Raw genomic sequence first — 15,974 nt, forward strand, 5'->3', positions numbered from 1 at the left:
GGGTGAATCCAAGGGTTGGCACCCTCAGAGATATATTATAGACCGAATCTTTGGTGTGTGGGAGGAAACCGGAGTCCCCAGAGGAAACCCACGCAGGCACAGGGAGAACATGCAAACTCTAGGTAGGTAGAGTCGTGGTTGGGATTCGAACCAGCGACCCTTTTACTGCTAGGCGAGAGTGCTAACCACTACACAACTGTGCCGTGTTGGGGTGGACTCCACGCCTAGGCTTTCTTCTGGACTCCTCAGATGCAAGGGTCTTTCTTTATCGTACATCATAGGACACAGAGTCTCAAGTAATTACTTGGTGGGTTATAGGCCTACCTTCAGGTGTTGACATTGGTATAACCAATACAGGAAGTTGACTCCCCTATATAACCCCTCCTCCTTCCAGGAGCACTCATTTTTTTTTTGCCAGTGTCTAAGGTGTTGGTCACGAGTGAAGATGTGCTCTGCGGAGCTCCAGGAGGGATCCATGCTGGATTTAAAGAAACCTCCACAATCAGATCCATCCTCGCCATAGGATGGTACCTGGACCTCGATGCAAGAACAAGGTTTTGCCTGTAATGCTTCTCTTTGAGAGCTAGACCCTAGGAACCAGGACTCTTTTTGGTCTTGCTACATTTCCTAAAGTTGTCCTGAGGGGTGCTATACAAGGCCCAAAGAAGCGGAACCCCTTTTAAAAGGGCCCCAGTCTTTGAGCGTGTTTAAACGCAGCCCGCCGTGATGGGTGAAAGTTGGATCTGTCTGTTAAATCAGCAGTATCCTGCAGCGAGGACAAGGTAAGGGAAGAAGCTTTGCTTTTTCCTTCAATATACCTTATATGCCTTATAAATGTCTCCTCTATAAGGAGTAACTTACACTACCTATGATGTGTCTTAGTGCAGCTCTGTCTCAGAACATGTGTGGTCCCAGCGGCAGAGGGGGTTCTTACTTAAATAGATCTTGTGGGATTTGGTAAAAAATACAGCAGTTTCTAATACAGTGATGTGTATAAACTTCTATATGGGTGGTGGCTGATTGGTTGACTTAGCTGCATGGTTTAATTACAACCCAGCACTTCCACCTAGTAACATTGGGAAACGCCCTATGCTTCTGTGGTTTTGAAAAAAACTATAAATCTGCTGACAGAACTTCCCCTCCCCTTCCCCTCTTCCCCTCCCCCCTTGTAGAGGTGTATAGTACATTCACCTTACTTTGTGTTGGCCATTTGGGTCCCTAGCAGGGCCTGAGAATGCAGAGGGGCATGTCCGCAAGGTCACGTGGTGCTGTGTATGGATGCAACGTCCACACACACACAACACTCGCCGCATAACTGAGGGGAAGTGCTGAGGATGCCAATAAGGTTCCACCTGAGGCTTTATATCACAGACACTCATTTCAGTAAGACTTTTTAACTTAAGAGAGGCAGCCTGTCACACTAAGACACCAGAGTGCTGGGCACATAAGGGTGTAAACAGGCATTTCCAGACAGGAAAAACTATTGTTACTTAGTAGCAAAAGAACTGTTATTTTGTGTACCTCTGCTTGTGCTTTGCACTATGTCTTCCAGACCTACCGTAAAGGTACCTAAGGTGTCACCCCCCCCAGGTGCTGGGAATCCCAGTTATGCCTCCATACTGTATTCCTCTTCAGAGAGATCAGACATGGCAAGCCAGGGTGAATCATTGGAAGCTAGCGGTGGTGCAACTGCTTCACACACTTCAGCCCCTGTAGAGGTGGCTGAAGATGCATTTTCCTCTGCCTTGCAAGGCTTAAAAGGAAGATTAGCGGCTTTAATCGCATCCTCCATCCAGGGTATAGGAAGCATCCTAGATCCCCCTCCCCCACCTTAGATTCTTTACAGTCAGTGGAGAGTCCAAGAGAATTATGGGGACAGGATGTGGTATTGCCCTCAGATCGGGAGGAAAGACATGCGATTATTTCTCTGCGGAGGAAACAGTACTTGAAGTTCCCAAGGCATGCGTTTCTCGTCCACGCATTACTAAAAAACGTATTTATACCGAATAGGATCATCCGGATAAGCATTTTTTCCCTTCCAAAGAGACTCGCAAAGCTCTATGGAAGAAAGAGTCACTAAAAGATGGAAAGTTCCAGCCGTTGACGCTGCGATTTCCAATGTGACAATGCGCTTATGCTTTAAGATCCAACAGATAAGAAGTTGGAAGGTCTGTTAAAATCACAGGAACTGGCCGAGCTACCTAAAGCATTATGCTTTGCTGTAGACGCTATGAAAGATTCTATTCACCAGGCATCACGCCTTGCGTTTGTACTTGTACATATGCGAAGGACCCTTTGGTTAAAGGGTTGGTCAGCTGAGACGCCTTGTAAGAACCTTCTAACTGGTTTCCCCTTTAAGGGAGAACGATTATTTGACGATAGTTTGGATAAATACATTCAAACAATTTCCAGCGGAAATAGTACTCTTTTGCCAGTCAAAAGAAAATATAAGCATCTTTCATTTAAACTGTTCGGCCTCTGCCATCAGACCAGGCATAAAGGAAGACCTGGGGCTACAAGTCTGCAAAGCACAATACAAGACCTCCTTATGAAGAGGCATCTCCCCTCACCAAGGTAGGGGGGGGGGGGGGACTACTGATGTACTCAGAAGTCTGGCAAAGGGAGATTCAGGACAAATGGACTCTCTCCACAGTGTCTCTAGTATACAAGCTAGAGCTTTGAGAGTTTCCAACATCTCATTTTCTGAGATCAAACGTTCCCAAGGATCCAGGGAAAAGGCAATCCCTGTTGCAAGCATTAGACCGATTATTGGCTCAAGGGGTGATCAGACAGATTCTCAAACAAGAGCAAGGTTTGAGGTTTTACTCAAACCTAGTCACGGTGCCAAAGCCAAATGGGGATATCGGACCAAGTCTAGATCTACGTAATCTAAATCGGTTCCTGAAAATCCGCTCCATTTGCATGGAGTCAATCAAGTCAGTAGTTTCCATCCTGCAAGGAGAAAAACTTCTGGCGTCCATCGACATCAGAGATGCATAGCTGCTTGTCCATATATTTCCTCCTCACCAGAGGTTTCTGCAGTTCAAAGTAGAACAGAAGCACTTTCAGTTAATAGCCCTGCCCTTTGGGCTTTCTACAGCGCCTCGGGTATTCACTAAGGTATTAGCCCCACCTCTAGTCAGGTTAAGGGCACAGGGCATAACTGTCTTGGCTTACTTAGACAATCTATTGTTAATAGACCAGTCAGTGGCTTGCTTGAAACAAGGTGTAGCCATCACAAGCAGTTACCTGGAAGGTTTGGGTTGGATTCTCAACCTAAAGAAATCCTCCTTAAAGCCACTAAGAAGGCTCGAGTATCTGGGCCTGATCATAGACACAGCCCAGAAAAGGGGTGTTCTTGCCTTCCGCACAGATCAGCTCCATACAGGAGCTGGTGAGGATGATCAGGTCGAAGATAAATCCTTCAATTGGCCTTTGCATGAGGTTGTTAGGGAAGATGGTAGCTTCATTCGAAGCAGTTCCCTATGCTCGATTCCATTCGAAACTGAAAGCAGTATTCTGTCTGCTTGGAACAAAATGATTCAAGCTTTGGACTTGCCAATGTGGCTGTCCCCACGAGTGTCCCAAAGCCTCAGTTGGTTACTATTCTTGGAACCTGCTGAAGGGAAAGTCCTTCAGATCAATTATCTGGAAGGTAGTAACGACAGATGCCAGCCTTTCAGGCTGGGGAGTAGGAGCCTTGCCCATCGACATCCTAGAGATTCTGTCAGTGTATCTGGCTCTAGAAACCTGGACCTCCAGGTTAAAGAATTGTCCTGCCAGGATCCAGTCCGACAATGCCACGGCTGTGGCATATATCAATCACAAGGGGTCACCAAGAGTCTCTCAGCTCAGAGAGAGGTGAACCAGATTCGAACTTGGACAGAAGAGGATGTCCCATGCCTATTGGCAGTTTTCATTCCGGGAATAGAGAATTGGCAGCTGGACTATCTAAGTCGCTGGCAGTTATTCCCAGGAGAATGGTGTCTTCACCCCAAGGTGTTTCAGGCTGTTTGCCAAAGATAGGGGACTCCGGACGTAGAACTTCTAGCGTCGATTTAACACTAAGCTAGTCAACTTTGCATCCAGGACAGGGAACCCACTTGCATACGGAACAGATGCGTTGGCGACCCGTGGTATCAGTTTTTACTGATCTATGCACTTTTCCCAGATTCAGTTGCTACCTCAAGTTCTTTGCAGGATCAAGCTGGAAAGAAAATTGGTAATACTGGTAGCACCAGCATGGCCCAGAAGGTCATGGTACGCAGAGATCGTAAGGATGGCAGTGGAGGGTCCAGGGCTCTTCCCACTAAGGCCAGACCTGCTATCTCGGGGGCCGATATTCCATCCTACTTTACGAACGCTAAATTTAACTGCTTGGCTATTGAGACCCACATTCTGAATAAACGTGGGCTTTCCAGGTCAGTTATCTCTACTTTGATTAATGCTAGGAAGCCAGCTCCTAGAGCTATATATTATAGAGCCTGGAAAGCTTATGTTTCCTGGTGTGAGTCCAAGGGTTGGTACCCTCAGAGATATATCATAAGCAGAATTCTTACCTTTCTAAAATTAAGCGTAGAAATGAAGTTGGCCCTGAATACTATTAAGGGCCAAGTCTCAGCCTTATCAATTTTTATTTCAAAGACTGCTTGCTATGCATTCTTTAGTCCAGGGTTTCATGCAAGGAGTGCTGCGGATTAATCTGCCAGTTAAATCACTCTTAAGCCCTTGTGACTTAAATTTAGTTTTGTCAGTCAGCCATTCGAACCATTGCAGCATGTTCCCTTAGTCCTGACTAGGAAGCTGATATTTTCATTTGCTATATCCTCAGCAAGGAGGATTTCAGAATTGGCTGCTCTTTCTTGTAAGGAGTCATATTTGATTATTCATGAGGACAGAGTGGTGTTACGCCCTCGTCCAGGTTTTTTGCCAAAAGTGCTTTCCGGCTTTCATCTAGATGAAGATATTGTCCTGTCCGATTCGTAAGACTTATTTCTTCTGCCAGAGGGTCCTAAGAAGGGACAGGCACCGTCAAAATCCACTGTCGCTAAAGTTAAGGCGCGCTCTACCAGAGCGGTTGGTGCTTCTTGGGCAGTGCGTCACCAGGCCTCCGGGTCTCAAATCTGCAAGGCCGCGACATGGCCTTCAGTACATACATTTGCAAAATTTTATCAAGTGCATGTAAGATGGAATGAGGATATCGCCTTCGGGCGCAGTGTGCTACAGGCAGCAGTGTGAGTCCTCAGGTCTACGGGTTACCCTACGGGTTGTGTCTCCCTCCCCTCAAATAGCATTGCTATGGGACATCCCACCAAGTAATTACTTGAGACTCTGTGTCCTATGATCTACTATAAAGAAAATAGGATTTTTAAAACGGCTTGCCTGTAAAATCCTTTTCTTGGAGTACATCATAGGACACAGAGCTCCCGCCCCTCTGTTTTATGGGGTGAGAGTATATTACTTATATTGCTTGGCTACAAAAACTGAGTGCTCCTGGAAGGAGGAGGGGTTATATAGGGGAATCAACTTCCTGTATTGGTGATACCAGTGTCAACACCTGAAGGTAGGCCTATAACCCACCAAGTAATTACTTGAGACTCTGTGTCCTATGATGTACTCCAAGAAAAGGATTTTACAGGTAAGCTGTTTTAAAAATCCTATTTTTTCCCTTCGGACAAGCTGCGGACTCTTAAAGCTGCGGTGAAGTTGTTGGTGTCCCGCAGGTGGTCGTTGCTGCGTTTTTTGCATGCGAGTCCTGGGTCTCGTGGGAGCCACTTTCAAGGCGGTACCGTATGCTCAATTCCCCACTCGAGTCTTGTAAAAGGAGATTCTGTCCAAATGGGAAAAATCTCCGTTTTCCCTGGATTGTCAAATTCGGGTGAGCCAGCCAGTCAGGGATTCCCTGCTCTGGTGGCTGAGGTCGCCGGTCCTTTGTGCCGGAAAGTTGTTCCTTCCTCTTCATTCACCACGGACACCAGCCTGACCGGTTGGGGGGGGGGGTTTGGGGTACAGTCGGCCCAGGGTTGCTGGAAGAAGGCAGAATCTCGTCTGCCGATCAATGTGCTGGTGCCTCTCCACATGGCCACAGAGGCTGCACGGGCATCTGGTCAGGATCCAGTCAGACAATGCCATGGCGCTGGCATATGTCAATCATCAAGGAGGAACAAGGAGCTTGGCTGCAGCACTGGAGGTCGCTCACATCCTGAGGTGGGCAGAGCGGCAGGTGCCGGCTTTGCCGGCCGTGTACATTCCGGGCGTAGAAAACGGGCAAGTGGACTACCTAAGTCGTCAGATGCTGGATCAAGAGGAATGGTCACTGCATCCGGATATATTTTGGCTTCTTTGCCTAAGGTGGGGCATGCCAGATCTCCTGGCTTCTCGACTCAATCGGAAGGTACAGGGGTTTGTGGCCAGGTCAAATGATCCCTGGGCGGATGCGACAGACGCGTTGGTGGCTCCTTGGGGGCATTATCGGCTGATTTATGCCTTCCCACCACTCAAACTTCTACCACGTCTGCTTCGCAGAGTGGAGGCCGGGGGGATTCCGGTGATTGATTGCCCCAGATTGGCCTTGGCGTCCGTGGTACGCCGACATAGTAAGAATGGTGGCGGATGTTCCTTGGGGCTGCCAATGGACCTTCTGTCGCAAGGGCCAAAACTTCATCCTGCTTTACCATCGCTGTCTTTAACGGCATGGCTGTTGAAAGCCAGGTCCTAAGGGACAGAGTTCTGTCTGATTTGGTAATCTCCACTATGCTGAGTGCACGGAAGTCATCTTCAAAGATTTATCATCGTACGTGGAAGGCCTACATCTCCATGTGTGAGGAGATGGGGTGTTGTCTGCGCATATGCTCAGTTTCCAGGATCCTGCTGTTTTTGCAGCGAGGAGTGGATCAGAAACTCTCCTTAAGCTCCATTAAGGGGCAGATATCCGCTTTAGCTGTCTTTTTATTTTTTATTTTTTCAGCGACCCTTGGTGACTCATTCATTGGTGAGTATGTTTGTTCAGGGGGTTCGACATGTGGCCCCTCTGGTTAGACCACCGCTACCTCTGTGGGATTTGAATCTGGTGCTCTCGTGATTCAGAAACTGCTGTTTGAAAACCTTAGGGAGATTCTCTTCCTGACACTCTCTCAGAAAGTAGTCTTTCTAGTGGCTATTAATCTGCCAGGAGGGCTTCTGAGTTGGTGGCCTTGTCCTGCGAGTCTCCCTACTTGGTCCTCCACAAGGATAAGGCGGTGCTGCGCCCACAGCCTTTGTTTCTTCCAAAGGTTGTTTCGGCCTTTCATCTAAATGAAGACATTGTGTTTCCATCCTTATGTCCTCGTCCGTCACACCCCAAAGGTCGGACTCGCTGTTTGTATAGGTGGCCGCTCCGAAGAAGGGCATGGCGGTCTCGTCTGCCACCATTTCTCGGTGGAACAGACAGATTGTGGTTCAGGCTTATGCCTTAAGGGTGCGGGCGCCCCCCTTTTCTGTCACGGCACATTCGACCAGGGCAATTGGTGCCTCCTGGGTTTTCTGACATCAAGCGTCCCTTTTCCAGGTGTGTAAGGCAGCGAACTGGACGTCCGTTCACACTTTCACTAAATTTTACAAGGTTGATGTGAGCGCATCTTCTAATGCTTGCTTCGGCCGCAAGGTTTTGCAGGCGGCTGTTTAAGGTTGCAACTCCTCCGTTGAGGAGCTCTGGTTGTTATGGGTGGAGTTATTTTCTTGCTATTCCCACCCCTCATTTTTTTGACACTGCATGGGGACCTTCCTAAGGTCAAGATGAAGCTGCTTTGTCTGTCTGTCAATGAACAAAAGAGAAAATAGGAATTTTGTACTCCATAAAATCCTTTTCTCTGAAGTTCATTGATGGACACCCACCTCTCCTATTTATGTTTGTACTGCTTTTTGACAAACTGAACTGCTGGTTGCAGTGTGAGGGGTTATAGCCAGTAGGACCCCCCCCCCCCCCCCCCCCGGGCGATTACTGTTCAGTTTTGATATTTTTAACATGTTCTGCCTAGTCCTCTCCTGAAGGGGCGATATAACCCTAAGTTCAAGATGAAGATGCTGTGTCCATCAATGAACTTCAGAGAAAAGGATTTTACATTGAGTGCAAAAATCCTATTTTTGCTGCACTACCAAACAGAAAAGCAGAGCTTGCCTATGTAATTGCTGCTCCTTGTGCTACCAGGGCTGGTGCAAGGATTTTTGACACCCTAGGCGAAACCTAATTATACCAGTCTCCTCCACAGCTGCTCCCCCCCCCCCTTGTATACCAGTCTCCTCCATGGCTGCCCCCCCTTTACCTCACACAGCAGGTAAAAGACAGAGGATGCGGCATGTCCAAGCAGAGGGCAGAAGATGTTAAACTTTCCATTTAACAAATGAAACGCCTCACTCACCGCTGATTGTAGTCAGCATGACGACCCCTACTGATGTGCGCTATAGGCTGGTATATATCTTGCCTATTGATAGCGCTGGCCCTGTGTGCTACTATACTGTATACTTAAAAACAGGACATAGACCATTATGAGAAATTACTAATGATTCTTTACAAATTAATAAATGTATCTTAACCACTCCTTTCAATGTAAAAATTTGTGTTTCTTGTCTATATCTGAGATGGCAAGACTATCCAAAAGTGACTGCCCGGTTTTTGGTAAACTCTGGTGTTTTGTAATATTTTCAAGGTTTAATTTTATTTTGTTAGATACACAGGGGACCAACTATGACTGTTGAACACTTATACTACTTAGCTATTTAGGAGGTGATGAAATGTATATATACTTTTGGTAAGTGTCACATTAGTAGGGAAGATTTTCTTTTAAAGCATTAATGAGTTATTTTCTATCCTTTGCCAGTTGATTCCCCTGCTGCTGCACTTGACAAGCCGTCTGCAAGGTGTGCGTGCGCTTGGACAGACAGGCGCTGACACTGGAAATCCAGAGGACGCAAAGAGACTTCAGAAAAGACAAAAGACACGGAGGACGTAAAGAAAAAAGCACCATGGTGTGAAGTGACATCGAAGTCATGCTTGGACCCTTGGGGCATGTTAAGAAAACTCTCCTTTCTCTAGAAGAAACCAGACTTCAAATACAGTTTTACATGATCCCATTTTCTGTTTTTTAAATACAGACTGACTTGTTTTGTACATTTTGGATGTCCGTGAAAAGATTCTAAATTAAATTTAGCTTGGAAATGAACAGATGTGACCACTTTTTGTAATTTTCAACTGAAGATAATTTATTTTTTATCATCACTGAAAAACTTGTTGACCTACTTGACCCTTACCTTATGTAACATTAATGCATCTCAAACCGATTTCCCAAAGAGGCTCCAATAAAAACAGCATGATTTTCTTTTTAATTTACGGTGTTGCATTTAGTTTCCTAAGTAATGGATCTGTGTTTCATGAGTCGGATGATTGGCTTAATCATTGTTTTTAGTCACAGTGATTGTCTCTAAGCCATCTGCCATATCTGTAAATTAGACATTTGCCTTATTTGTTACTAGAATGGCCACACCAATTATTACAGCAGTAGCGTTTGGTGTTGCCACTGTGGACATTCAGAGCAAGACAAGGTGAGTATGCAGAAGAGGTAGTAATTTCATATTCAGGGTTAGAATCAGGATCATGGAGTTTATCTTGCTGGGTTAAAGCCTGGGTCAGAATTTTAGGGGGTTAGCTAATCATTTGGGAGGGTATGTAGATAAAACCCGCTGGCCCTTTGAGTAGGTGTCAATGCTGGGAGGTGGGACAGAATTCCCGATTTATGCGATCACATGGCCCAGAACCCAGAGTGAACACGCTCTCAGCACAGAATCCTTGGAGTCCCATAGATGCATATGTGTGGTGTGTAGGTTTTAAGTACTATGCAGCACCCTGATAAAAGAGTGTGTGTTTTTTTTATTTTTATTTTTTTTAACCTCACTTGTCGCAGTAGCAATAGTTTCAGCAGGAGGGGGAGGGAGGGTGGGTAAGAGAATCCACAGCAGAGACGCAACATTAAAAAAAAATCTGATGGGTTCTAGCCTTAGGTGGGCAAAAACTGTAGGCTCTAGTGATCACCAATATCTGTGGTTTGATCATAGAAAAAAAAAACGAACATTCATAAAACAAAAGATTTAGCTTTCAAAAGGATGCATTTTGCAGATGTATTGGAGGCATGCCCAATAAATAACTTAATGTTGGTGTAGCATGAGTCAGTTCTCAACTAGCACTATTAGTTTACCATCCTAGAGGCATCTAGATTTTCTTTCTCCATCATTTGGGGGCGGGCACAGTAAATCTTTCACCTTCAGGGTTATATTGCGGCCTACAGGGGGATTGAACTCTGGAAAACTGGGAAACTAAAAGAAAAACCATAGGCCAGTCTAGACTTGCCCCATCCTACTACTAGCATCCCTCTTCTTTTTTTTGGGGGGGGGGGGGGGGCGTAGAGGTGCCTCTGTGAATGATGTGAACTGTTTACGGGTTCTGTCACTATGGAAATGTGTTTCAGGGGCATGTCCCCGTAAACCCTGTCTAAATGAAAACTATGAATAGCAGTATTGGCAGCAGGAATTAGAATCCCATTTCAGCATACAGAAAACACAATAAAACATAGCTATAATACGCCATTAAAACCAATTTGAGGGATTATAAAAACGAATTAAAGGATAAAAAGTGCATGTATTTTTTTTGTTGCAGTAGCCTGGAAAGCATTGCACCAACGATCAGCAGAGCACACGGGTGAGCCGATACTGCTTGACAGAAAGACCCGAACTACCACAGTGCTCCACAGTGCCTTGATAGTTTATTGAGAACTACAAGCTGACAGCTGCTAAAGGATGTCAGCACTTATAGTTCATTCAGACACGCAGAGCAAATAGTGGCAGCTAGTACGGTGAACTTCTCACTGTACTGCTGCCACGGTGATTGGGAGGGGGGGGGGGGGGCGCAGTGACTGCAGCATTGGAAACATGTTACATGTTCCACCCTAAAATTTGGATGTAACCTGTTCCCAAAGGTGAACTTATCCTTTAATAACTAAAAGAAACGAAAAACTAAACAGCTCTGTCATTACAGGTAAATAATATATTTTGGCCACTAGGTGGAGGAATATAGCTAAAACATACATATACTTGCCATATATCAAATTTGAAAAATTCTTACACAAATGGTTAAGAACTGTTAAATTTGTAACAGTAAGGAAAAAATTCTAGTCATGTAAATTAAAAGATAATATGACCACAAAACTGATGTTTTATACACACCGCAATAGATCACAAGCGAAGATCAAGGAACACAGGGACATGACTTCAAACTAGCGAGAGGAAAGTTCAAAACCAATAATGGAAATTTTTTTTTTTTTTACCAAATAAGCAGTTAATGATTGGAATACACTTTTAGCAGAGGTAGCAAGTAAGTGAACTGTGATTTGGAATCGCGAACAGAATCTTGTGTTTTTCTGCCTGCAAATCAGTCATGGAAAAGCATGCAATGCGTTTTTGGGTGCCATTCATAAACAATGGCACCCCAATGCAATGTGATTTTGCTATAATTGTGTGACGTGCCTTTCTCAAAATTTGATCCTTGGACTTCTTTGCCATGACATCCGCACATAGGTCCCTAAGTGCGACACGTGGAAAATTGCCCACTCAAAATCATGAGCAGGAACACGAGCTCCCACTACGTGAAGTGTGCCTGAGACAAACATGGATTTATACTCAGACAAAATAGTTTTTACCCACTCTGTGTGTTAATTAAGTATTGACCACGTCACCATTTTTCTAGGTAAATATACACTCACCGGACACTTTATTAGGTATACCTTGCTAGTACCATATTGGACTCCTGTTCGCCTTCAGAACTGCCTTAACTCTTTGTGGCATAGATTCAACAAGCTATCGGAAACATTGCTCAGAGATTTTGGTCTATATTGACAAGATAGCATCATGCAGTTGCTACAGATTTGTCAGCTGCTCATCCATGGTGCATATCTCCTTTTCCACCACATCCCAAAGGTGCTCTATTGAATTGAGATCTGGTGACTGTGGAGGCATTATCCTGCTGGAAGTAGCCATCAGAAGATGGATGTGTAGTCAAAAAGGGATGGGTGTGGTCAGCAACAACACTGGCCATGGCGTTTAAATGATGCTCAATTGGTACCAAGAGGCCCAAAGTGTGCCAAGAATATATCCCCCCCCCCCCCCCCAAAAAAAAAAACATAATATCCCAAGCGTTAAAAGCTGCGAGTCAAATCCCTGTTTGGGCAGAAGAAAAGAAATAACCAGAACCAGTGCAGCTGTCAGTTTGCATATTGGAAGAATACCGTGTAAAACCAAATGAAACTAGACTGTGTTTAATGGTCTGGATGAGCTATGGATGACATCAAAGGTGCACCTGGGTGACGTCCCTGCCGGCTGACAGCCAGGAACAAGATGGAAGCCGCAGGAAACCAGCGCGGGACTCAGGAGTGTGTTGCCGTGACTACGTGTTTTGTGTGAATGCGCTTTGTCAAGTCAGAGAAGATGGCATACAGAAGATTTAAAACCCAATGCATGTCAGTTTGGGGGTATGGCGTGGGCAGAGCTAACAGCGGACTTGAAATCCAATTAACCCATCGATGCACTCACTTTCTAAACCGTCAACAAATTCTTACACATCGGATGCAACAAATACAATTTTTAACACATGTAACTAAAAATGTTATATCCAAAATTTAAAATGCATCATCTTATTGGTGTGTTATAAAAAAGAAAAAAAAAAGTATTGACTTGGATTTATTACCATAAATAATAACTCATATAGTTGCTATAGCCAACTCGATCTCAAAGTGAAAGATAATATTGTTATCAATACTACTCTTATTACTCTTATACTAGTTATATACAAAAAGTTACTTAATGGCAATAATAACCTAAACAAATGTAAAAAATCCTTTTTCTAAAGAAACTTTCCTTATTGCTTTTTTGGTTGTTTATGATTTGACATTTCTTATTAACTACTTGCCACCCGCGCTATAGCCGAAAGATGGCTACAGCGTGGGCCTTAATCGCCAAGAGAGCGTCCTCCCGAAAGTGCGCAGCGCGCTCTGTGATCACCGAGTCTATGAGACTTGGCTGATCACAGATCCAAGTAAGGGGTCAATCCTGGCCCCTTACCATGTGATCAGCTGTTGGTTAATGACGGCTGATCACGTGATGTAAACAGAAGTTCGATAACATATTTTTTTTCCCTTAAGCTATCAGCGCAAGGGAAAAAAAAAAAAAACTATCACCAACTTCTGTCGGAGGGACATCAGTCCCTCACACACAAAGCTGTGGCTGCATTTTCTGTGCCCACCAGTGTCAGCTGCCAGTGCCGCCCACCGGTGCAGCCAATCAATGCCCATCAGTGTCTCATAATAAGTGCTGCCTATCAGTGTCACCTATCAGTGCAGCCTCATCAGCGCACATCAGTGAAGGAGAAAAATTACCTCTTTTCAAAATTTTACAACAAACTGGACTTGAGGCAATTGTAGCCGTATTAGGTTTTTCTTTTTCCTTCAGAGATCTTTTTTTTTTTTGTTTTTGTTTTAACATTTTACCTTCTAAAACATTTGTGAATCGGTACTGCTTGGACCTTGAAGAAGGGGACACACTCCGAAAGCTCGTCCATGAAAAATACATTAGTGCAAATAAAAAAAAAATATCACAGACGGTACTCAATTTTCTCTATAACAAACTATGAAACCGTTTTTTCTTTTTTCAAAACTTTCGATCCTTTTTTGTTTTATTTAACAAAAAAAAAAAAAAAAAAAACAGCAGCAATTAAATACCACCAAAAGAAAGCTCTATCTGTGTGAAAAAAAAATTATAAAAATTTAATTTGGGTACACTGACCAATGCATATGTGATTCAAAGAGTGACAGCACTGAAAGCTGAAAATTGGTCTGGGCAGGAAGGGGGTTTTAGTGCCCAGTAAGCAAGTGGTTAATAATAGTTTTCATGTAGGTTATTGTTGCCATTCTATAACTTTTTTTATGGAACTGGTTTGAGAGTAGTGTTAATAACAATATTATCATAAATTTTGAATACAACATTTTTATTTACACGTGTTAAACATTGTAGTACATCCAATGTGTAAGAAGTTGTGGAGTTTAGAATGTGAGGGCATTGATGGGTCAATTGGATATCAAGTCTACTGTTAGCTCTGCCCACTCCATACCCCAGATTAACATGCATTGGGCTTTAAATCTTCTGTTTGCTGTCTTCTCCGTGACTTGACAAAGCGCATACGTGCAAAACATGTTGCCACAGCAACACACACGCTCCATATTGGTTTCCTGCGGCTTCCATCTTGTTCCTGGTTGTGGGCCGACAGTGACGTTATACAGTCACGCCTTTGCGTCCCCCATCCGGCTTCCCGAGCAGCTTGATGACATCTCTCAGGGCATGGTTATTGGTGCCCTTCCATACACCCTGACCGCAGACTGTATGACAACTGCCCATCGATACCCAGGACAGTATGGTATAGTTTGTTTTTAAAGCCAATCCTTCCACATGAACCGTGCTTTATACATTACATGTCATTTAGACCATTGAGCGCTGTATAATTTTGTTTCAATTGGTTTTACACTGCATTCTTCCAGTATGCAAGCTGACACCTGCACTGGTTCTGGTTTTTTTTTTGTTCTTCTATCCAAACATAGATTTGACTCAGTTTTAAGTGCTTGGGATATTATGTTTCTCTTTTTTGACTTTTGGATTCTTCCTGCAGCTGCTTTTTGTGTGACCCCCACCGGTATACTGGCTTGGTTTGTCCATGATTAGGGTGTATTCTATAAACTGTCCAGGTGCCACCTGTTTTTACTCTACATTAACCACTTCAATACCTTAGGACGTAATATAATGTCCTTGACTTTGTGAGGCATCATTCAGATATCATTCTTTCCAGCTGGCGATTCTGTGCATAAGGACGATCATAGCAGCAGTTCCGCCACTTGATAATTCTTATAGGCGACGGGAAAGGCCCAATAAACCGAGGTGCAAACTCAGTGAGGGAATACGAAGCCGGAGGTTGCGAGATGACAGCCAGACCCTGTCCCCATCCTGGTAGGAAGGCGCAGGCACGAGTCTGCGGTCAGCATGGAGTCTGTACCTATAATTAGCATGACGCAAAGCCTCCTGGACTTGTACCCAAGTGGAACAAAGACTCCAATAGTGCAGAGATACCTTTTGACTAATTTATTTAAAAAAAAGGTACCAACAGGTTTACAATACATAAAAACATTCCTTGCAAGGATAAAAGATAAAAAAGCTAATCTCCAAAAAAGTCTGCTTTTCTGGGCTCTCCCGTGCCATCGGAGGCTCAGAGAAAGAATTGCCCGGCCCCAGATGACGATAGAGATTTCCGGTGACCAGATGGTCACCAGTCATGATGACCGTGATGATTTTTTTACATGTAGGAGAGAAGAGCCAGAATAGGCCTGGTATTGTGTATTAGTGGTTAAGTTGCAATAAACATTCTCATTAGACGGAGGGATTGAGCCTTATGAATTTATGATTTTTTTGGCAATTTTTCAGAGAATATAAATAATACAAAACATTTCTTCCACTCATGGTTAGTGTTTGGCTAAAGCCATTTATTATCAATCAACTGTGTTTACTCTTTTTAAATCCTAATGCCAACATAAACTAACCAAAATGACCCTGATCAAAAGTTTACATACCCTGGTGATTTTGGCCTTATAACTTGTGTGCATTATGACACAAAGGGGTTTGAATGGCTATTAAAGTGGTTGTAAAGCCTTACAGTCCACTTTGACCAACAGGTAAGCCTAGTTTAAGGCTTACCTGTAGGTTGAAGAAATATCTCCTAAACCTACACGGTTTAGAAGATATTTGCAAAAAGATAGGCATCTTTGTCTACGGCACATTTGCCGTAGACAGCGGCACGCAGGCGCACTGAGCATGCCGCTGCTCACGGCGATATGCTGTTAGTGACAGCTCGCATG

General features: G+C 44.2%; 1 protein-coding gene across 1 annotated transcript in view; it reads left to right on the forward strand.

Annotated features, from left to right (window-relative positions):
- The window catches only part of LOC143924556 (BOS complex subunit NOMO3-like), a 210,978-nt gene extending 201,618 nt beyond the window's left edge, over nt 1-9,360 (forward strand). The window contains exon 31 of the mRNA XM_077448933.1: nt 8,856-9,360. Within this exon, the coding sequence (XP_077305059.1) occupies nt 8,856-8,987 (132 nt within the window). The 3' untranslated portion in view covers nt 8,988-9,360. The remainder of the gene's footprint in view (nt 1-8,855) is intronic.
- Nucleotides 9,361-15,974: the final 6,614 nt, after the last annotated feature.

Source organism: Lithobates pipiens, unplaced genomic scaffold (genome assembly GCF_037356315.1).
Source record: "Lithobates pipiens isolate NorthernLeopardFrog02 unplaced genomic scaffold, aLitPip1_a1.2 Scaffold_22, whole genome shotgun sequence".
Taxonomy (NCBI): domain Eukaryota; kingdom Metazoa; phylum Chordata; class Amphibia; order Anura; family Ranidae; genus Lithobates; species Lithobates pipiens.